The sequence below is a fragment of the Chrysochloris asiatica genome, unplaced genomic scaffold (assembly GCF_000296735.1).
Source record: "Chrysochloris asiatica unplaced genomic scaffold, ChrAsi1.0 scaffold00158, whole genome shotgun sequence".
NCBI classification, from domain to species: domain Eukaryota; kingdom Metazoa; phylum Chordata; class Mammalia; order Afrosoricida; family Chrysochloridae; genus Chrysochloris; species Chrysochloris asiatica.
Window position 1 is genome coordinate 6,485,708 of NW_006408676.1, and position 23,304 is coordinate 6,509,011.

A 23,304-nucleotide genomic window follows, 5' to 3' on the forward strand; every position below is an offset into this window, starting at 1 on the left:
GAAAAAAATCTATATTTGTGCCCAGTCCAAAGAGAGGTGATCCAATGGAATGTGGATATCATCAGACCATATCAATAATATTGCATGCAAGTAAATTTTTGCTAAAGATAATACAAAAATGGCTGCAGTCACACATTGACAAAGAACTTCCAGAGGTCCAAGCCAGATTCAGAAGAGGAAGTGGAATGAGGGATATTATTATTGATGTCAGATGGATCTTGGCTGAAAGCAGAGGATACCAGAAAGATGTTTACCTGTGCTTTATTAACTATACAAAGGATTTTGATTATGTGGATCATGACAAACTGTGGACAGCACAACAGAGAATTATTTCAGAACACTTAATTGTTCTCATGAGGGAACCGTACATAGGCCAAGAAGCAGTTGTTCAAACAGAACAAGGAAACACCAAATGGTTTAAAATCAGGAAAGGTATGTGTCAGGGTTGTATTCTTTCACCATACTTATTCAATCTGTATGCTGAGCAAATAATACAAGAAGCTGGGTTATATGAAGAAAAATGTGGCATCAGGATTGGAGGAAGATTGATTAACAACCTACAACATGCAGATAATACAAACTTGCTTGCTGAATGCGAAGAGGACTTAAAATACTTACTGATGAAGATCAAAGGTCACAGCCTTTGGTATGGGTTGCAACTCAAGGTAAAGAAAACAAAAATCCTCACCACTAGACAAATTAACAACATTCATATAAATGGAGAAAGGATTGAAGTTGTCAAAGACTTCATTTTGCTCATATCAACCATCAACACTCATGGACGCAGTAGTCAAGAAATCAAATGACATATTGCATTAGGCAAATCTGTTGCAGAAGACCTCTTTAAAGTGTCGAAGAGCAAAGATGTCAGTTTGAGGACTGACCCAAGCCATGGTATTTGAAATGACTTCATATGCATGTGAAAGTTGGACAGTGAATAAGAAAGACCATAGAAGAATCTATGCATTTGAGTTATGGTGTTGGAGGAGAATATTAAGAGTACCATGGATTGTAAAAAGAACAAACCAATCTGTATTGAAAGAAGTGCAGCAAGAATGCTCCTTGGAAGCCAGGATGGCCAGAATTTGTCTCTCATACTTTGTACATATTATCAGGAGGGACCAGTCACTGGAGAAGGATATCATATTTAGTAAAGTGGAGGGTTGGAGAAAAAGAGGAAGACCTCTAGTGGGATGGATTGGCATAGTGGCAGCAGCAATGGGCTCAGGTGTAGCAATGATTATGAGATTGGTAAAGGACTGTGCAGTGTTTCACAGGGTCGCTATGAGTTGGTGCCAATTGGATCACACCTAACAACAACAACACACATATCATTCCATGATGTTGTTGTTAAGTGCCATTGAATAGGTTCTGATTCATAACTGCAGTAGCTGGTGGGTCTGAACCACCAGCCGTGTGATTAGCAGTCTTGTGCTTATCCTACAGTGCCACACCTCTGTGACATTGTTAAGTGCTGTTGAGTTCTGACTCACAGCGACCTTGTATAGGATTTCCAAGGAGCAGTTGGTTGGTTTTAACTGTGAACCTTGTGGTTCCTAGTCCAGTGCTGATCCTACAGTGCCACACCAGGAGTCTGTGACAGTAGTTACAGTTTTGTTCACAGTATGTCAGCATTCTCATTATTTCTGTTTTGGTTGTTCCATTTCCAGTAATTTAGCTTTCCTGGGCCCACCCCTACGCCCCAATTACCTTCTATTATCATTGCTTTAAGACAATTGTTAACTGTTTGGTCTCACACAGTTGATGGTTTAAAGGTGCACAATACTCACAGTGATACTTGAAAAGAGGTAATACCAAAGATTAGCAACAACTAACTTTTTCTTGCCGTTATACCTTACTCTGTTTAATCAATGAGGTTGTGATTGATCTTGGTGAAGCTCAACTCACCTAGGCAGTTAGAGTTTCCCTCCTAATGACTTAGAATTCATCAGAGATTTCTATTATGTCTTGACTTATCTACTCCTTGAATAGATTCTGAGCTTCCTGAAGATAGGATTTTGATCTGGGTATCTTTGTATCCACAGCATCAATAATGTTTGGCACATAGCTATTGTTGTTAAATGTTGTCAAGTCAGTTTTGATTCATAGTGATCCTATATATGGTTTCCAAAGAGTGGCTGGTAGGTTCGAACCACCAACCCTGAGGCTAGTAGTCCAGTGCCTATCCCACAGCACCAACCCAGTTCTCAATAAAGATTTATTAACTACTATTCAAGTGAATAAATAATCAATGATTTGAAGTAAGTAAGGAGCTCTGGTAGCATAGTGGTTACGAATCAGGCTGCGAACCTTAGGGTCAGCAGTTCGAAACTATCAGCTGTTCCGCGGGAGAAAGATGAGGCTTTCTGCTCCCGTAAAGATTTACAGCCTCGAAAACTCTGTACAGGGTCGCTATGAGTCAGAACTGACTCCATAGCACATAACAACAACAACAATGGAGTCTTTACCTAGAAACTTATATTTGAGTTACTAAGAATCACATACTGCCCAGCTAAAATTTGAAATACCAAGTGAGGTTGAAAAGATCATCTAATTCTTTTCTGATCCTGATTTTATTTTCTTATCCTAAACTCCAGATTTTACAAATTTGAAATACCGAACTCTGCCCATCATGCCCATGCTCAGTAGCAACAACAAAATGTAAGATGGACTAGAAAGAACTGAATGTTTTCTTACATCCAAAAAACGGGTTGTTAAACATGCAGTAGTCAATTCTAGTAATTTTTTTTTTTTTTAATTATTTGCTGTCCCTGTAGTATCATTAGATGTTTGTTGCTTCAGTTTTTTGCAAGCAATTATGGAGTCCTGGTGTGGTGCTGTAGGATAAACACTGACTGCCAACCACAAGGTTGGCAGTTCAAACCCACCAGCCACTCCTCAGAAACAGCACACAGGGTTGATATCAATTGAAACGGACTTGACAACACCTAACAATGACAACAGTGGAGAGTAGCAGGGCATGGTGTGATTTTAGTGGTTGCCTACTGGCAGCTTGACCTCATGCTTTAGTACCTTTGAATTCATTTTTATATGATTCTTGATGCATGTCTTAGTTTTCTAGTGCTACTGTAACAGAAATACAAGTGGGCAATTTTCAGTAAGAGAAATTTGTTTTCTCAGAGTGCAAGCAATTAGAAGTCTGAATTCAGGGGACTGGCTCTAGAAGTCTCTCTCTGTCAGCTCTGGGGGAAGATCCTTGTCTCTTTCAATTTCTATAGCCTCAGTGTTACTGGGTTCCTTGGAGCTCTTCCCATGATAGCTAAGTGATACATTATTATTATTATTTTTTAAATGAGCCAATCTCTTATTTTGCTAAATGCAAATTTTTTTTAACAGCTATATTACAAACATAATAAGAATGAAAGGAATACATCAACTATCATTTTAAGTAATTACCTAATGGTGGTGGTGGTTGTATGCTGTCAAGTCCTAACAGTGTTAGTAAAATGACACTTTAACTTTTATTCACAGAAAACCTAGGGCCATTTAAAAATTATTCTTTGAGGATTTTCAAGTTGTAAAATACATTATGAAAAACTCCAAGATGTTGCCAGCATTACCTTAGTAATTATAGAGTAATGCCAATTGCATCATTAGGATCCAATAGTCATTACATGAGAGGGCTAAAAACAGTTATGAGATTCATTTGCCCAGACTTTGTAAAGTTCTTGGTTTGCTAATGAAACACTTCATTTAATATTAAAGGTGTTCTTCCAATTTGTTGAAACGCTTGCTCTCCTGGCTAATTGTTTGATAGAAGTTAACAGCAATATCTTTCCCCCCTATTGTTCCTGGCAAAGCAGTTTAACCAAGCTGCCAAACTTTTCTTCCTGGGGGCTGTCCTATTCTGACTATGTAAAGTATAAAGCCAGTAGGTAAATGCTTTAAAAATGGTTTAAAATAATATAACATTGCTGTTGTTAAGTGCTGTTTTGTCAGTTCCAACTCATAGTGACCCTGTATAGATTCCAAGGAGCAGTTGCTGAGCTGCAAAACCAATTTTGCAGTCCAGTGCATTCACCTGCAGCGCCACACCAGGACGATATAAAAGAAATGAGAAAAGACATATTCTGTACTCCAAACTAACTGAATTACCCTGAATAGGTTAAAAAAATAACACTTCTATAAATAAGTTTCTACAATTAAAAAACCCAAGAGGACTAATACTACAAGTAAATAATTTTGGAGCCTTTATATAGATTTAATCTCCTTTTCAATACCTTGGTGGCAGATCAGAATGATTGAATGTGGTAGCTTTGGGTATTCTCTAATCTTTCATAATGATGTGCATACTAATACAAGTTGCATTTTTGGAAGTCCAGTCTAGAATGATAACATCTATACATAAACATTGGTAACAGTAGATACATGCGGACAGTAGATTTATTGTTAAGTGCCGTGGAGTCCATTCTGACTCACAGTGACCCTTTATAGGGTTTGAAGAGTGGCTCATGAATTTGAACTGCTCATCATGCTATAAAATCTCTTGCCATAAGCACTGAAACTTTTCAGAATGTTTCCTTTGTGAATATTGATTTAAGGTGCAAGTTGCTTTTCTCTGTGGTTCATGCTGAAACCTGGGATTTGCACTAATGTAGGACCAATTTACCATCACTATCAAAATACTCATAGAGTTTCCAACTTCCTAATCTGGGGAAAGAGGCAGAGGACTGATACACATACACAACGGTTTTGTTGCTACAAATTTAAGTAATTTCTTGATGAAATGAACGAGTCCTTGGATGTTTTGAATTCATTCTACACCCCACTTCCTTGTTTTCATAACAGGGGTGACTCCTACATCATTTAGTTGATGTAAATTTTCTTTCTTGTTGTCTCCAGCAGGTTTCTATGTTCTCATGGAGATTGCAGAGGAAGAGGGAGACTCGGTCATGATGTTTCTGGGATGACCGCCATAAGTTTTCACGACCAGCAGCAGTCGAGGGTGGGAGTTATAGCACTGACTCAGGCTCCTTTGCCATCTTGCTCTATGTGCATGCGTATTCTTAACCACACCTACACTGATGATCATTTGGAATATCTCCAAAGTTACATTATAATAAACAACACTTTATTTCTTATCCTTGGGTATTGAAGTTTCCCATATTTGTCATATTCATGTGGCAATTTATTTATATCCTCAACAATTTAATAGTTACCAGTTTCTTTTCTTTTTTTTTTTTTTTTCAGTTATCAGTGTTTTAAAACTTTTCTAGTCTGATAGACAATTATACTTCATATATATTTATTTCCTTATTGGTTAAGTCAAATTTTTCTTCACATATTTTGACTATTTATATTTCTTCTTTTGTGAATTTATTATTTATTGGTACAATAACCATGTGGGGACCATGTCTGACTTCACAAGAGAGAAAGGGACTCAAACTCAAAATCCAATTCCTATGAAGCATAGGTCAGACCTGCTTCCACCCCACATACCCTTTACCCTATTCTGACACCAACCATCCCTCCCACAGAACTCTTGGCTTCACATCTGGGTTAGATAACTCACTGTAATGGCCACACAGAACTCCTAACAATGCTCACAACTCTGGGGTTTATTAGGGAAGTGAACAGGGTACAATCCAAGATCAGAAAAGCTCAGGATGCAGCAGTTATCCAGTCAGGAACACCTCTTGTCAGCCACACTGCAGGCATGCCTCACTTTTGTCTTTGACCTCTCAGCCATGTGGTTCCTTGGCCTCTGCCCTGCTCTAGCAAGTGTTACAAAGCTCTTTTAGCCAGTCTGTGAATGCCCAAAGGGCACATTCTGCAAGCCAGTCTCCTGCCTGTAGACACTTAGCTTTACTTAGTGCATGGGTCTAGACCCGGGAGCTGTTCTGTCTTTCCATGCCATTCCCTCTGCTGTCACTAATTCTCAAGGTAGGGATCTTATGCTTCACTGATGCCCTTCCTTCTTAATGGTTCTAGGATCTTCCATCTCTGCTTCTGAGATAGCTCCTTTTAAACCTAGCTGGAGGGCAAAACTAACCAATCCCACAAGGCATAGTCTGAATAGGTAAAAGAGGAGAAACAATGGTAAGATGCTTGACTGTCTTAGGAATATTGGTTTCCTTTGCCTACTACTGTAAAATAGACACTTGAGGAGGAGAGAAAGGAATAGCCAGGAACATCACTATAGAAAGCTTGTAAGTCCATCTTCAGCCTATAACTGATTGGAGTACCTAAAATGGGGACTAGAACTTCCCCAGTGAAAGAGGCTTCCTGTGGAGACTTTGCAGTGTATAAGACATTAGGTGGAATCCTGATCCCCATCCAGAATCTTCTGAGGTGGGGAATTTCCACTTGAAAAGACAAGCAGACTAGCCTGGAGCAGCTAGAAGAACAGAAGATACTTCTTGAAAGAAAGTCCAGCAGGAAAAATAAAAAACAATAATGGCAGTCTGATTGACTACTATAAGTAAGCAAGTTGTTCCCCGGGAGCCATCAAGGCAATCAAGTCCCTTCAGGGAAAACCCCCTGAAACTCAAAGGGAATACATGAGCAAACATGTAATCTTGCTGGTGATCATGTTGGTCTACTAATAAGAGGAAGTGGGGGGGAAAACAGCAAAGATGCTGTGGGCTGAGTCCGTCCATGTTCAATAGACTCCCGTCATCCTGGAGTGAGACCTGCTTGGCCAGCAGTATGGCAAGATCTGGGGACTCCTGTGCCCATGGACAGGGACATAGCCACAGAGGACTAGAGTAGAGAGTGAAGTGTCCAGCTGATATGGAGTGAGGGGAGATGCACAAGAATGCCCATACTTGCAGATAGTACCCATTTGACTTAGCTTCAGTGGCTGGATGCTCAGAACTTGACTAGAGGAAGAAAGAAGAGAAAAAAAAGTGTAATCTGCTACAATTTGATGAACTTGACCTATACTTATGGGTGTAGTAGCTTAAAAGAGGGAACAAATCTTCACAGCAAGGATCATTCATACCCCTTCGGTACACAGGTTTGACAGGGATGGGCAACTTAAACATTGGCTACCTAAAATGGGGGTGGGGGAAGGCTTATAAAGGCACAAATTACTGGCCTACAAGTTTTCAAGAGGGAGCTTAGTTTCAGAGGGTGCAGAGGTAGGTGGAATTGCCACTGAGTGGTTTTCAATCTGTCTAGACAGGGCTGGTGAAAGGAGATCGGGATAAGACTCGTGTGGTTCAATAGAGAATAATTGTTTTTAGGACTGATTGTGATTGTAATTGTAATTACAAATGTAGAGGTAGATGGCTTGTAGGTTTGCAGCAAAAGGAGGGGAGTGATTGACTTTTCAGTCCAGGAGCAGAGTGCCCTGGGACCATCAAGGGGGAAGAGCAGAGCACCAGACCCTACCCAGAGAAACAGTGATGCCAGAGATGGAGACAGAGACAATGACGTGGAGAGATGGAGCAGCTGGAGAGTCTAGATTCAAGGAGGGAGAGGGCTGTGTGCTGGTGGCCAGGAGGCAGGCTTGCAGGGTATGCCCTTTGGGTGTTTGAATGATTATATATTCCTGAGTGGTTAGATGTACATGCAAAAACAAAACACAAAACAAAACAAAAAACCAGAGGGAATGGAAGCAAATGCTGTTGAATGATGATGCATGGAGGGGATTGTAGTCATTATGATGAAACGAACTACAATTGGATGACTGTAAAGCTGATATTCTTCCATGTAAACTATCACTCAATTCACAATAAAAACTTAAAAAACAAAACACAAAACTAACCAATCCCAGTCTTAGGGTTCTGTATACCTTATTTGCATGGCCCCACCCAATCACTTGGTGGGAATTTAGACTTTGGATAGAAAAGCCTTATCAAGTAAATTTAAGATGCCACAATATGGTTATTATTAGTTGGAATCAACAATGGCAGGGGATTTGGTTTTGGGGTTATAATTTTTCCATTTTTACTATGTTTTTTCCCCCTGGATTTTCTATAGTTTCAACTTGTTAAATGTGAAATTTATGATGTTGTAAGGAATGAGGTAGGGATTAAATTTTATTATTTTTTAAGATAGCTAGCTGGTTGTCTTAGTACCATTTCTTGAATAGTCCATCTTTTTACAACTATAACACAGACAAAGAAAAACAGAAACTAAACCAAACCTGTTGCTATTGAGTCAATTTTGACTTGTAGTATCCCCACATGTTACAGAGTAGAACTGAATTCCATAGAGTTTTCTTTGCAATAATTACTACAAAAGCAGATTGCCAGCCTCTTTTCCATGACACTACTGGGTGACTTTTTACCAACCTTTAAGTTAGTAGCCCATCACAAATCATTTTCAGGACCAAGGCCTCTACATTTCTCCCACATAAGAGAAGAGAGTACAGTTTAGAACATGGAGTATGTTGTTAGACACATATTTGTTTAAGTCTCTCAGACTTTGGACATATTATCAGGAGAGAGCAGGCCCTGAAGAGGGACATTATGCTTGGTATACTGGATAGTCTGTGAAAAAGAGTAAGACCCCCCCAATGAGATGAGTTGGCACAAGTGACAGCAGTAATGGGCTCAGGTGTACCAATGATTGTGAGGATGGCAGGACTGGACAGTCTTTAGTTCTGTTATGCATTGTGTTGCTATGAGTCAGTACTGGATTTGATCGTACCCAACAACAACATACAACCCATGGTCTGGACATTCCCCATCCCTGGTTCCAGCATCACAGCAAGATCCAAGCCACCATAGTATACCAAACTGACAGATAAGATAGGCATGACTTTGGGTAAGTTACTTACCCCATTTATGTTTTGGTTTCCTCATGTGTAAAAGGGAGATAATATCTACAGATTATTTCATGTAGTTGTGAGATTGAAATAGAAACTGTATATGCTTAGTAAAATGTTCAGAATAAATTATCAATAAATCTCAGTTATTACTAATATTAGTAAAATATACTGTTTTCTAAGGAGGTCTGGTAGTGTAGTGGTTACAAGTTGGGCTGCTGACCTCAAGGTCAGCAGTTTGAAACTAGCAGCTGTTCCATAGGAGAAAGATGAGGCTGTCTGCTTCTGCAAAGATTTACAGCCTCAGAAACCCTATACAGGGTCACTATGAGTTGGAATCGACTCCATGGCACATAACCACTACCATGCTGTTCTTAAGAAGCTCTAGGAGTCCTAGTGTGGCGCTGTGGGCTAATGTGTCAGACTGCAAAGTCATTTGAACTGTAAGGTCAGTGGTTCAAGCTCACCAGCTGCTCCTTGAAAACCCTATACAAGGTCATTGTGGGTTGGAATCGACTTGATGGCACTTAACAACAACAAAAAGTAGCATAGTGGGTTACGAGGTCAGCAGTTTGAAACTACTCCATTGGCAAAAGGTGAGTCTTTTTGCTCCCATAAAGATTTGCAGTCCGTCCCGGGTCACTGTGAGTTGGAACCCACTCCATGGATCACAACCACCATGTTATTTTTACTATATATTGTTGTTGTTGTTATTAAGTGCCCTTGAATCGGTTCTGACTCATAGTGACCTTATAGAGGGTTTCTGAGGAGTGGGTAGTGGGTTTGAACCCTTGACCTTGCAATGAGCAGTCCAGTGCTTCTCCTACAGTGACATACCAGGATTCCTATGATATATTTGTTGTTTTTAAGTGCTGTTGAGTTGGTTCTGACTCATAATGGTCCTGTACAGGGTTTCTGAGGATTAGATTGCTAAATATATTTAACTTTCTATTGTAATGATGAAAGCATGGGCTCTGGAACCAGACTACCTGGGTTGAATATTCTACTTCCAGTGTGGATGCACAGAGGAGCAAAGTAGAGACTGTGTGGGAGTCCAGTAGGAAAGTACAGATTGTGTCCCATCTGTTACTCCTTGGAAGCCCTAGAAGACCTGTTAGATTGCCAGGGGTGTGCAGGGGCCAAGATCTAGATAACAACTACGAGAGTTCTCTCACATAAAGTGATTTCAGAGGATAGAAAGCAGATGAGGGAACACATTGACACTTGTTCATACTTTCTTTTCTTCTGGATATAGCATCTGCTGATTTGCTTTCTGTGACTATGATATTACATACTCTGGAATTTCATATTCATAGAATCACAAAGTGTGTTCCCTTTTGGATCTGTATTCAATGATTTGAGAGCCATCCATGATTTTGTGGGCATCAGCAGTTAGCTTTATTTTGTAAAATATTCTGTATAGGAATACTGCAATATGTTTATCCATTTACTTACTTATAGACATTTGTTTTGTTTTCAGTTTTCAGCTGCTACTAATAAAGTTATGTGAACATTTGGGAACAAACATTTATGCACCAGTTTTAGTTACTTTAATCTTGATGCATCTTGGTTTAGCTTTATTTATGATTTTATGCTTGTTGTTTTTTAAAGTGCTCTTAAATTGGTTCTGACTCAGAGTGACCCTATTTGAGGTTTCTGAGGAGTGGCTGTAGGTTTAAGTTGATGATCTTTTGATTAGCAGCCCAGTGCTTATCCTACAGGATCTGAGGGTTCATACTTTTCATTAAATTTGAAAAAAAAATTCAAATTTCTTCAAGTGTTTCTATGTTCCATTCCTTTGGAGACTACAATTATACATATATTGTACCACTTGATAATGTTCCAAAGATTACTGCTGCTCTGTTTAGTTTGTTTCAGTTTCTTTTTTCTGTGTTCATTATTTTGGACAGTTTTATAGCTATGTCTTCAAGTTTACTAATCTTTTCTTTTGCACTGTCTAATCTGTTGTTGGAGCCCTGGTGTAGCACTATAGGATAAGCACTCAATTGCAAGATCAGTTTGAGTTGCAAGGTCAGTAGTTCAAACTCACCAGCCACTCCTTTGAAACCCTATACAGTGTTGATATGTTTTTTAGACATGAGGATGGTGACACTTCAGCTTGCTTACTTTGGACACATCATCAGACAAGACCAATTGTTAGAAAAGGATAGTATGTTTGGGAGACAGTCAGCAAGATTGAGGGAACTTCTCAATGGCATGGACTGACACAATAACCAGAGCAACTGACTTGAACATACCAGTGATCATGAAAAGGGCAGGGGACTAGGCAATATTTTTTTTTTCTGTTATTCTTAATGTTGCCATAAGTCTGAGTTCACTCAATAACAAGTAATAACAACAACTAAAGTTATATTGGTGTTTTTTCAACTTTTCTTTTTATCATGTACATGTTTACCTTGACCTTCTTGCTCACAGGAAGCATAAACATAGTAGCTATTTCAACATCCTTATATGCTAATGTTGTTGTTCCTTGTATATGAGTGTCTTTCTATCGACTAAATTTTCTCTGGCATCACATTTTTCTAGTTTTTTTTTTCATGGCTAGTAATTTTTTATTGAATGCAAGACATTGTGACTCGTATGTTGATGTGTGATGAATTTTATTAAATATATAATTTTTTTTTTCCTCAGATGTTGGTGATTTGTTAGCAACAACTTGATCTTTTCAAGGATTGCTTTTAAGCTTTGTTAGAGTGACACCACATCAGTCTAGTCTAGAGTTAAGTTGGTCCTACAATAGAGTCAACATTTTTCTTAGAACTCCACTGAATTCTTCATGCATTTGGAGGTATTTCTACTTTGGTGGGTGAGATGTGGAATATTCCCAGCTCTGTGTAGGCTGCAAGGATTCTGCTTTTAAATGATTCTTTCCCTGACATACATAGTTTCTACAAGTATGGGTATATTAGTACTTAGTCAAAGACTGAAGTGGAACCTCTCTGTAGATCTCTGAAATTCTCTGTGCAGCTTTCTTTCTTTATTGCTTTGTTTTATAAAATCTAACTGCTTTGGCCTCCCAGAATTCTGCTGTTTCCTTAATTTAGCAGAATGCTGGGCTCTACTTAGGTTTCCCTCCCCGTACTGCACTCTGGAAACGACTTTCAGGCAGTAGTTGAATACAATCTGCACTGTGTAAGGTGCACAGTGGGCAAATCCCACCTTCATTCCTAACTGCATGGTCAGCATCAGCATGAATCCAAATCTTAAAATGTGGAAATGGATCTATTTCTCATTCCCCTATTTCTTTATTCTTATCACCAGCTGCTCATGTGGTATACCCTGCCTTTGATCTTAGTCACCCAGAACTCACAAGTTCCATGGACACTGTCTATCAGATCAGTTGTCCATGCAGCATTTCTTGAATGCTAGCCAACCAATGCTAGATCAGAGTTCACACATTAGAAGGACAACTTCTTTTCGACTGCCAAGTAAGGTAGATGCCACCAGTCTGCACTTAACAGCAACAGCAAATTATTAATGAGATTGTGAGTCTTGCACTTATTGGCCATTTAATCTTCCTTTTTATAAATATCTGCTCAAGTCTTTGGCTGTTTTTTTTTTTTTTTTAATGAGTTTTTTGTCTTTTCCTTCCTGATTTGAATACCATCCATTTTTTAATTACATAAATATTCTGTTGGTTTATTTATGATTTGTATTTTCATATATTTTGAGGATTACTAATTTTCATAGTAATGTGATCCAATTTATCAATTTTTTTCTTTATGGTTTACATTTGTCATATACTGTTTATATGAGAATCTTTTCCTGCTTTGTATAATCAAACTATTGTTCCAAATTATGTTCTAAAAGTTTTTACTTCTGTATTTCACATTCAGTGTTTCAATTTATCTAGACAAGATTTTCAAGTACAGTGTGAAATATATGTCCAATTAATTTTTTTCTCCATATGAAAGCAATATTTTTGGTGGTAGCGTATGGCATTGTGGGCTAATGCACTGGACTGCAGTCAGTTTGAACCACAAGATCAATGGTTCAAGTTCACAGCTGCTCCTCAGAAACCCTATTCAGGGTCACCATGGATTGGAATTGACTCAACGGTACTTAGCAGCAGCAGCAGTAGGCGTTATGACTCTGATATTATTGTATATAACAGCTCTCATTTCTATTGGATTGATGTTTCTTTCTAGATTTTTCCAGTGGTAAAAACTGAATATTTTCAAAGATTACTATAAAAGTATGAAATATATTTCATGAACTTATTTATGAATATTATAAATTCATAATCATTCATCCAATTGAAAGTCTGGACTACAGTTTCTGTTGAACGTAGTTAGTTAATGTCTTTGAACCATACAGAAAAAATTCAGTTCTCAATGATCCCCAAGTAATTATTCATTGGATTTATTACACAATGTTGTTGTTGTTGTTAGGTGCCATGGAGTTGGTACTGACTCATAGTGACCCTCTGCACAACAGAACCAAACCGTAATACACAATAGTATCAGCCTAATAAGACCTACACTAGCATCAAAAACATGGCTACTGAAAATAGTTTGAATTTGTTTTGCAACTACTTTTATCTTTATTCTATATGTCAAGAGATGTGCAATCAAATTAATTTGTTGTCCTCAAGTTGATCCCAACTCATAGCAACTCTATAGAGAGAGTAAAACTGTTTCATGGGTTTTCCCAAACTATAAGGGTTTCAAAAGTGAGGCTGTCTACTCCCATAAAGAATGTGGTTAGCAGTTCAGTACTTATCCTACAGCCTGTTGTGGTGCTGGACTGCTAACCACATGGCCAGCAGTTCAAACCCACCAGCTGCTCTCAGAAACTCTATGCAGTGTCACTATGAGTAGGAACCAACTTGATGGTACACAACAACAAACCCAATTTCATGAAATTGACTTGATGACTGTGTGGTTTTCCCCCCCTCCTTTGGGGGTTGTTCTTAGGAAGATTGGTAGTACAGTAATTGAAGTGCTCAGTGGTTCGAACACACTATATCCTTCATTGGAAGCTGTGGTAGTTTGCGTCTATAAAGAAAATCCTTTGGAGCAATTCTATTCTGTCCTTTAGAGTTAATATGAATTGGAATCAACTTGATGGCTGGCTATAGGTTTTGGGTTTTTGTTCTTCTTAATGGTGAGAGAGGAGCCCTGGTGGTGCTGTGAGTTAGGCATGGTCTGCTAACTCTAAGATTGGCAGTTCAAACCCACTAGCCACTCCATGGGAAAAAGATGAAGCTGTCTGCTCCAGTAAAGATTTATAATCTTTGTTGTTGTTCAGAGCCATGCACAATAGAAGAAAACACTGCCTGGTCCTACTCCATCCATACAATCGTTTATACACTTGAGCTCATTGCTGTTGACACTGTGCCAATCCATCTTATTGGTGGTCTTCCTCTTTTCCTCTGAGCTTCCACTTTACCAAGTATGATGTCCTCTTCTAGGGAATGGTCACCATCCTGGCTTCTAAGGAGCAATCTGGCTGTACTTCTTCCAATACAGATTTGTTTGTCATGTCCAAAATGTCTAATACCAGTCCATTTCAGCTCACTAATGCCTAGGATATGGATCTTTATGTGCTGCATTTCATTCTTTGACAACTTTCAACTATTGTAGATTCATACTTTGTACATTCCATTTTCTGATTATTTATGGATGTTTACAGCTGTTTCTGCTAATTTTCAGTTGTTCCCCATCAGCAAATGAAGGTCCTAAAAGCTTTACTCCATTTATGTCATCACGGTCATTCTACTTTGAGGAGACAGCTCTTCTCCAATTGTATTTTCAGTACCTCCCAACCTGAGGGGCTAATCTTCTAGCACTAGAATATCTGACAATATTCTGGTACTAGTCATAATATTTCAGTATTCAATATTCTGGTCCTATCTGATCATGTTCCACTGCTATTCATAAGATTTTCAGTGGCGAAACACTCAGAAGTAGTCTGCCTCTCCTTCTTCCTAATCTGTCTTAGTCCGGAAGCTCAGCCAAAAGCTGTCCACCATAGGTGACCCTGATGGTATTTAAAATACTGGTGGCATGCATAGCTTTCAGGATCACAGCATCATGCAAGCCATCACAGTATGACAACTGACAGGTTTACAATCTTAGAAACCATATATAGGTTCACTATGAGTCATAATTAACGCAGTGGCAGTGGGTAATGAGAAGAGGCAAAGGCTTGGGGAGAGACCAGCCGGTTACTCTCTTTACAGAAACCTCAAATTCAGTATTTAGAATACAGATTTCATCATGCTTCTCATTTATTACAGCTTCTCTATTACTTCCTATATTTCTGATCTCAATAACTGGTACCTAAGTCATTTATAAGGAGCTCTGGTGGCGTAGTGGTTAAGTATTGGGCTGCTAATTTTACGGTCAGCAGTTTGAAACTACCAGCTGTTGCACGGGAGAAAGATGAGGTTTTCTGCTCCTGTAAAGAGTTACAGACTCAGAAACCCTGTACAAGGGTCTCTATGAGTCGGAACCAACTCCATGGCACATAACAACAACAATAAAGTCATTTATACCTAAAACATGGTTGTCATCTTATAGCACTCCTACTGCACGACTTGCTTCATCCAATCAGTTATCAAGAGCTATCAGTCTGACCTTACACATTTTCCTTGAATCCATACCATCCTCTTCTTCACGCTTAAGCCTTGAGAACAACTCAAACTCTCATTCTCCTTGTCACCAGGATCTCTGGGATGATTTGTCTCTCTGTTTGCCATCTTGCCTCCACCATGGGGCCAAGTAATCTCCATAAAACTGTATGAGAGTCTAAAATCAGAGTTGCTTTTTGCATGTAAATAGAGCAGTTTGAAAGCAGAGCCTAAACTCAATTTTAAATTCTTCACATGAATTCAGAATCCATGTTGAATTTTAAAGTTACCTTTTCAAATAGCAGTTCCTCTAACCTCGATGTTCACTGAAACACTTACCCTAAAGGAGCTATTCTTTTTTTCTCTGAAGATTGGCAGGTGTAAGATATCACAATTTATTCCCAGAGGGTCTTTCCTCTATGATCAAACAGATGTAAGATGTGGTAGCGCACACTTAAAAGTCTTGATGCATAGCATTATTGATAAACCTTTACAATGGGAATAATTGAGTAAGCAATTTTAATAGTTTACCTGTAAAACATGTACTGCAATTTTCTTGTGATCATCCTTTAATAAATGGAAAAACAAATGCCCTTAGCCAATCATGTTTTATGTTGTTGCTAAGTGCCATAAATTGGGTTCCGACTCATAGTGACCCTGTATAGTTTCTCAAGAGTGACTGGTGAGTTTGAACCGTGGACCTTGCAGTTCAAACTGATCTTGTGGTCCAGTGCTTATCCTACAGCACCACACCAGTGCTCCATAACCAATTATATAATCCCATATATATGTTATACACTTTGTTGTTGTTAGGTGGCATTGAATCAGTTGTCCTTATGTACAACTGAATGAAAGAAACACTACCTGGTCTAGACTGCCTCTAGACTCTTAATAAATCTCTAGATTTTAGGGTAAAACATAATCTGACTTTGTTTCTGCTTGAAATCTATTAGGGATTTCGCATTGTTGGTAAAGACTGTTGTGTGAGAAGTTGGAGATTCAAGCCAACCCAGAGGCAACAATGAAAACCCAATGGAGCACATTTCTACTCTGATGTACATGAAGTCATACAATCAAAGCAGATTGGATGCCCATAGTTTTGATTTTAATATTCTTTGGAAAGATACTAAACTACTTGGCTTGCATTTCAGGGTTTTCAAGACCTGCCTTCCACCTCTCTCTCTCTAGACCCATCATAGATAATTCATACCTAAATCTTTCCAAACTGAATTTCTTATATATGCTATTTGTAAACACTTTCAAGGTATTTCCACTGATGGGAATAGCATTTCCACGTTTCTCCGTTTAGACAATACTCACGTACTGACCAATACTCAGGAAACTATAATCCTCCAGGTGGTATGTGTCCCTTTCTTGTTCTAGCATCTCTTCCTATGGAATCTATTCAAGCACTTGGCTCAAGGTAATTGACATGTGCCTGTCTGTCCTATCAGTCTGAAAGTCTTTAGATGAAGAGAATGTGCTGTTCACTACTGTTCCTCCTCCACCCCAGCAATGGCTGAGTTTGAGACTTGAAGGGCATTACCAGAGAATTGCTGAAGCAGTGCAGCCCTCACCCACAGTCTGTGGAGTGCATTCAAGGCACCTCCTACGCTTCCTCTCCCTTATTTTGGCCTTGAGGACAGTCCAAGGGGATCCTCCCAGCCTCCAGCCTCAAGCTAAATGGAGTCTGTGCCAAGAGGGACAGTTTTGATATCTGGGTCTGATGCGGTGTTGCTCTGCACTTCAAGGCTCAATCCTTACTTGCATACTAAGCTACAGCGAAGGAAGGCGGTTCTCGCACAAGCACGCAAAGACACACCCAGGTCTTTTGGAACTTCGCAGGCGATCCCAACTCGGTGGTGCGGCAGAGCCTACTGGAATTCGCCCCAAGAGCCGAGCCGGCGGGATATTGAGGCTGCAAAGGTGACCCAGGAGACCCGTGCTCCACGTCCTTGTGTTTTTCCTCAGGTGAAAGTTGTGCTACAGGTCCCATCCCATCTCTCCCTTCTAGGCTTGAGGGGGTTCCCGATTTGTCACAGGTACATTTACCTTCGAACCACCCATACTGCCCCCATGCTCCACCAGCCTGCCTAAGGTCCCACATCAGGGCATGGAGATATTACAGTGAATTGAGAGGCGAGGGCTGCTTAGGACTGCACTGCACTCCTGGGCTCTCAGATCTGCCCCATTTCCAGTTTTCTATCCCACAACTCTGTCTTCTGCAGAAACTGTAATTACTCAACCAGCCTAAGGCTCTGTCCGTTGACCCAGATGGAAAACCGGGATGTGGTCACAGATTAAATGCTCTCAGTGCTGCTGCTGCAGCGCACTGGATGCTGCGTCCATACTTCCAGAACCTTGATGGAGTAATCACTCCCACCGCTTTCACAGAGCTCTCTCCGGTCTCTCAAGCCCTTTCCTGATGCCCCCTCCCCCTGGTATTTTACTCAAGTCTTTTCCTTTCTATGAACTGTTTCTGGCATAGGTGTCCTGGAGGCTTTGCTAACAGAGCCCACTAACAGTTCAAAGGGAGAAAGATGTGACAGTCGCTTCAGTAACGATTTGTTCTAAGACCCTGTGTAAGATTTCCTAGGCTCTAAATCTTTGGGGACGCAGAAAACTTCACCTGTCGCCCCAGGAGCGATTGGCAGACTTGAATCACCAACCTTGTAGTTAACAGTCCGTTGTCCTACAACACTAGAAACCCTGTGGGGCAGTTCTATTCTGTCCTAAAGACGTTACTATGAGTCTGTACAGAGGGCATTGGATTTGGATTTGGACTACTTCACAAATCCTGTGCTAGGAAGATGTATGTAAAGCAGGTCTGCTTTGTGAATTAAACCAGCCTGGGGAAATCTACCTGAAATGCCCTCAGGTCCAACTCCCAGCCCAACTTGCCTCTAAATGTTGTTGTTGTTGTTAAGTGTCATCGAGTAGATTCTGACCCATTTCTGAGGAGCGGCTGGTGAGCTTGAACTGTGGACCTTGCAGTTCAAATGACTTTGCAGTCTGGCGTATTAACCCACAGCGCCACACACCAGAACGCCTGCCTCTAAATAGTCTTCTGGAATGTCTTCCCCTATCTGGTTATCCTTTCTATCCTTCCAGCACTCGTCTGCCCATGAAGAGAACCACAGTCATCTTTTTCCTGCCATTTATCATCTCAGGCTTTGCTCCTCGGGCTAAAAATAATGGGAACCATGAGTCTGAAACAGTGCTCCAGTCCAGGTGTGCCTACGTGGGAAGGGACGGGAGGAACCCTTTTGTCTTTCATAGAAAAATTACCAGGTCCTGTTAACAAGAATTTCTTATTCCTGTTAAGATTTCAGATCTCAGCCTTCTGGTTAGTAGCCCAGCACTTAATCACTGCACCACCAGCATCTCTTCTCTTCTCACCTCTCCTACTTTCACTTGCCCTTCCTCTCTGTTTTGCCAGGTTTAACTTTTCTCATCTGGTCCCTGATAAACTGAAGGACCGGCATATGGGACTTCAGACCAAAAGCACGACTGGTGGCACGCCACACTTCACGTTGGAAGGTCACAAATTCCTGATCTTTGGGGGTTCCATACACTATTTCCGGGTGCCTAGAGCATACTGGAGGGACCGTTTGCTGAAGCTGAAGGCCTGCGGCTTCAACACCCTCACCACGTGAGTGTGCTTCAGCCCCCTGACCCTGGTATCCTACAAGGGCTCCCACCCTCTGCAGCTCAGTGGGAGCCAGTTCCTGGTTGGAGATCCCAATCTGAGGGTTCTCTTTGAATAGAATGGCCTCTTGTGCTGAGTTACTTCACTTCTCACACTTACTTTGCTCTGTAATCCAAGTCTTGGATATGGGATTAATGGGAAAAGTCTAAAAAGAGTGTATGATTTCTTCAGGAATTTTTGATAGGGGAATCATTGGGTGTTTTAGGAGCACTCAGTTTAATGACATGTTCAAGATATTCCAAATCCACTGTCCTTGAGTCCATTGTGACTCATAGGGACACTGTAGGACACAGTAGAACTGTCCCATAAGCTTTCTAAGACTGTAAATCTTTAGGGAAGCAGACTCCCACCTCTTTCTCCTGTGGTGGGTTCACCAGCTGACCTCTTAGCCCTTGAGCCACCATGGCTCTTGTTCAAGGAATATTTATAATTACATGAAAAACTTCATCTGCAAAGTTTTGAAATAGCTCTTAACATTTAGAGAATTAAAAAATGAGGCTAATAAATTGAGTTTTCGTAATATTGGCTGATAACCTATTTTCACTTTGAAGTTGCAGAGATGAAAAACAGTTTTGTAATTTTGTGCCAGAACTTGACTATTAAGAGTCCTACAGTTTTATATTCTGATTTCACATAGCATATGATTATAACAGCCTTGTCTTCAAATTGTTTTTTAGAAAAATTGATTCCATAAAGCCCTAATTAAATTGTCAAATTCTTTTCAAAATAGGTATTAAGCAATTAATTTACATATTTTTATTGCTATTTCAACATTTTTCAGGTGTACAGTTTAGTGACTGGAATTCTGGTGGCACAATGGTCTAGTGTTAGTCTTAGTTAAAAGGTTCCACCAATTTTCTGAGAGAACACGATGTGGCAGTCTGCTTCCATAAAGATTTATAGCCTTGGAAACCCTGTGGGGCAGCTTTACTCGGTCGTATTGGATCACTAGGAGTCAAAATTCACTTCATGAAAAGAAGTTTTGTTTTTTTCTTACATTTAGTGATTATATGAATCATATTATGCAGCCATCACCTTGTCATTTTCTCCTAACACTGTAAACAGAAACTTACTGCTTCCAAAACCATGACTTTCTCTTCCTCCTCTCTTCCGCCCCTGGTAATCACTAATAAACTTTGGTCTCTCTATATGTGCCTGTTCTTGTTATCTCGTATAAGTAATATCATACAATATTACTTTTGATTAATTTATGTCACTCAACATATAATTTGCAAAGATGTCCATATTGTAACATGCATTAGAATTTCATTATTCTTTATGGCTGAATAGTATTCTATTGTATGCATGTACCACATTTTATTTATCTTCAGATTGATACTCATCTTCAGATAGATATTTAAGTTGTTTCCACCTTTTGGCTATTGTGACCAGTGTTAACAATGAATATTTGTGTACATGCGTCTCTTTGTGTCACAGCTTTTAAGTCACTTGTGTAAATACCAGGAGTGGAATTGCTGTATCACAGCACATCTCCACCACTCATCTGTCAGTTTGTCGAACTGTAGTGGCTTGCATGGTGCTGTGATGCTGGAAGCTATGCCACTGGTATTCAAATACCAGCAGGGTCACCCATGGTGGATAGGTTTCAACAGAACTTAAAGACTAAGACAGACTGATAAAAAAATTAGACACAGATCACTTTGGATGGTGAGCCACTGAAACCCTTATGATTAGACAGGGAGCTTTATCAGATATAATGCTAGAAGATGAGCCCCTCAGGTTGGAAGGCACTCAGGTTTGAAGCTGGCTTTTCAAAGTAGAATTGGCCTTGATGATGTTAATGGAACAAAGCTTTCAGCACCTTCATTTGCTGATGGGACACAACTCAAAATAAGAAAGAACAGCTGGAAACAGCCCTTAAAAACTGGAACATGGAATGTATGACATATGAATTGGGAGTCATCAAAAATGAAATGGATGGAGGCCAGAAATGCAGAAATTATTAAACAATATCATTAATATCAAACTCTTGGTGTGGTGTTATAGGATCGGCACTGGACTGTCAGCCACAAGGTCGGTAGTTTAAACCCACCAGCTCCTCCTCAGAATCCCTATACAGAGTCACTTTGAGTAGGAACTTATTCTACAGCACTTAACAACAACAACATCATTAATATCATATGCAAGTAAAATTTTGCTGAAAATAATTTTAAAACTCTTGCTGCATGCAAAGATGGTATGGAGATGATGTTTCACTTCCTCTAGCTTTAGGGAAGGACAATCAAATTTAAAATAAGCCAAAGACAGGTTCCTATGAAGTGGAGGTCAGACACGACTCCATCCTACAACCTTCTTTACCGTGTTCTGATAAGAACCATTCCTTGCACAGTACCCTCTGCTACTTATCTGGATCCCACAATCCATTACAATGGCCACACAGAACTCACAGACAATGCTCATGATTATGGGGTTTATTAAGAACGTGATCAGGATCCAATTCAGGATCAGAAATCACTCAGGATGCAGCAGTCAGAATGCCCCCTCTCAGGTGTACGACAGGAAGTCCTCATTCTTGTCTTGGCCTCTTAGCCTCTTTCCTGCTCAGGTAAGTGCTATAAGGCTCATCTTGTTATTGTTGGATGTTGGTAATGCTCAAAGGGGGCATTATGCATGCCAGCCTTCTACCCATAGACACTAAGCTTTACTTGGTTTATGGGCCTAGAAGCCCATAGCTGCTCTGTCCCTTCATGCTGCCACCTCTGCTGTTGCCATTTTTCCAGGTACAAATTTCAAGTTCCTCTCATGCTCTTCTTTCTTGATGGTCCTGCAATTGTTTGTTCCTGCTTCTGAGATGGTCTAGTGGGATGACAAAACTAATCAATTCCAATGTTAGAGTCTTGTACACCCTATTTGCATGGTCCCACCCAATAATTTGGTAGGAATTAAGAAGACTTTGGATAAAAGAGCCATATCAAGGAATTCAGGGTACTACATAGCAGTACATTGACAGGAGCTGCCAGAAATGCAAGCAAGATTCAGAAGAGGATGTGGAACTAAGGATATCATTGCTAATGTAAATGGATCTTGGTTGAAAGCAGACAAAACCAGAAAAATTGTGCCTTATTTACAATGCAAAGGCTTTCAACTGTGTATTATAACAAATTTACAGACAACATTGAGAAGAATATGTCTTCCAGAACACTTAATTGTGTTAATAAGGAATCTGTACATAGACCAAGAGTCAGTCATAAGAAAAGAACAATGAGATACGAAATGGTGTAAAATCAGGAAAGGTATGTGCCAGGATTGCATCATTTCACCATACTTACTCAGTCTGTAGGCCGATCAAATAATCAGAGAAGCTGCTTTATATGAAGAAGAATGTGGCATCAGGAGGAAGACTGATTAACAATCTACGATATGCAGATGATACAGCCTTGCTTGCTGAAAGCAAAGAGGACTTGAAATACTTATGGATGAGGATGAAAGGCTACATCCTTTAATATGGATTGTACCTCAACATTAAGAAAACAAAAATCCTTACCATTAGAGCAATAAATAACATGATAAATGGAGAAACGATTGAAGTGGTCAAAGACTTCATTTTTCTTGGATCCACAATCAAGCCAGAATGCATCTAGCTAAGAAATCAAACAATGGATTACTTTTGGCAAATCTGCTGCAAAAGACCTCTTTAAAGTGTTCAAAAGCAAAGATGTCAGTTTGAGGACTAAGGTACAACCGACATAAGCCATGATGTTTCAATATGAGAGTTGGACAATGTATAAGGAAGCTCAGAGAAGAATCAATGCATTTGAATTATGATGTTGGAGAAGAATATTAAAAATACCGTGTAATGTCAGAAGAGCAAACAAATCTATCTTGTAAGAAGTACAGCCTAATGTTCCTTAGAAACAGGGATGGCGAGATTTCGTCTCTCATATTTGGCATGTTGTCAGGAGAAATCAGTCCTTGGAGAAAGACATCATATTTAGTAAAGTAGAGGGTCAATGAAAAATAATTAAGACCCCCAATAAAGTGGATTGACACAGTGGCAGCAACTCAAACATAACTGTGGCAGTGTTTTATTTTGTTGTGCATAGGGTCACTATGAGTTGGAATGACTTGATGACACTTAACAACAACCCTGTTGGCACTGTGGATTAGGCATTGGCCTGCAAATTAAAAAGTCGGTGGTCCAAATCCTCCAGCCACTCCATGGGAGAAAGATGACCTGTCTGCTCCTGCTCCTTACAATCTCAGAAGGTCATTACGTGTCAGTATTTACTGGATTGTTGTTGT

At 39.8% G+C, this 23,304-nt stretch overlaps 2 protein-coding genes across 2 annotated transcripts in view; both read left to right on the plus strand.

Moving 5' to 3' along the window:
* Nucleotides 1-4,931, plus strand: part of LOC102813864 (beta-galactosidase-1-like protein 2-like) — a 110,026-nt gene extending 105,095 nt beyond the window's left edge. Inside the window, exon 20 of the mRNA XM_006871016.1 lies at nt 4,867-4,931. Within this exon, the coding sequence (XP_006871078.1) occupies nt 4,867-4,931 (65 nt within the window). The remainder of the gene's footprint in view (nt 1-4,866) is intronic.
* A 12,084-nt stretch (nt 4,932-17,015) lies between these two features.
* The window catches only part of GLB1L3 (galactosidase, beta 1-like 3), a 78,126-nt gene continuing 71,837 nt past the window's right edge, over nt 17,016-23,304 (plus strand). Inside the window, exons 1-2 of the mRNA XM_006871017.1 lie at nt 17,016-17,374; nt 18,772-18,984. Of these exons, the coding sequence (XP_006871079.1) occupies nt 17,016-17,374; nt 18,772-18,984 (572 nt within the window). The remainder of the gene's footprint in view (nt 17,375-18,771; nt 18,985-23,304) is intronic.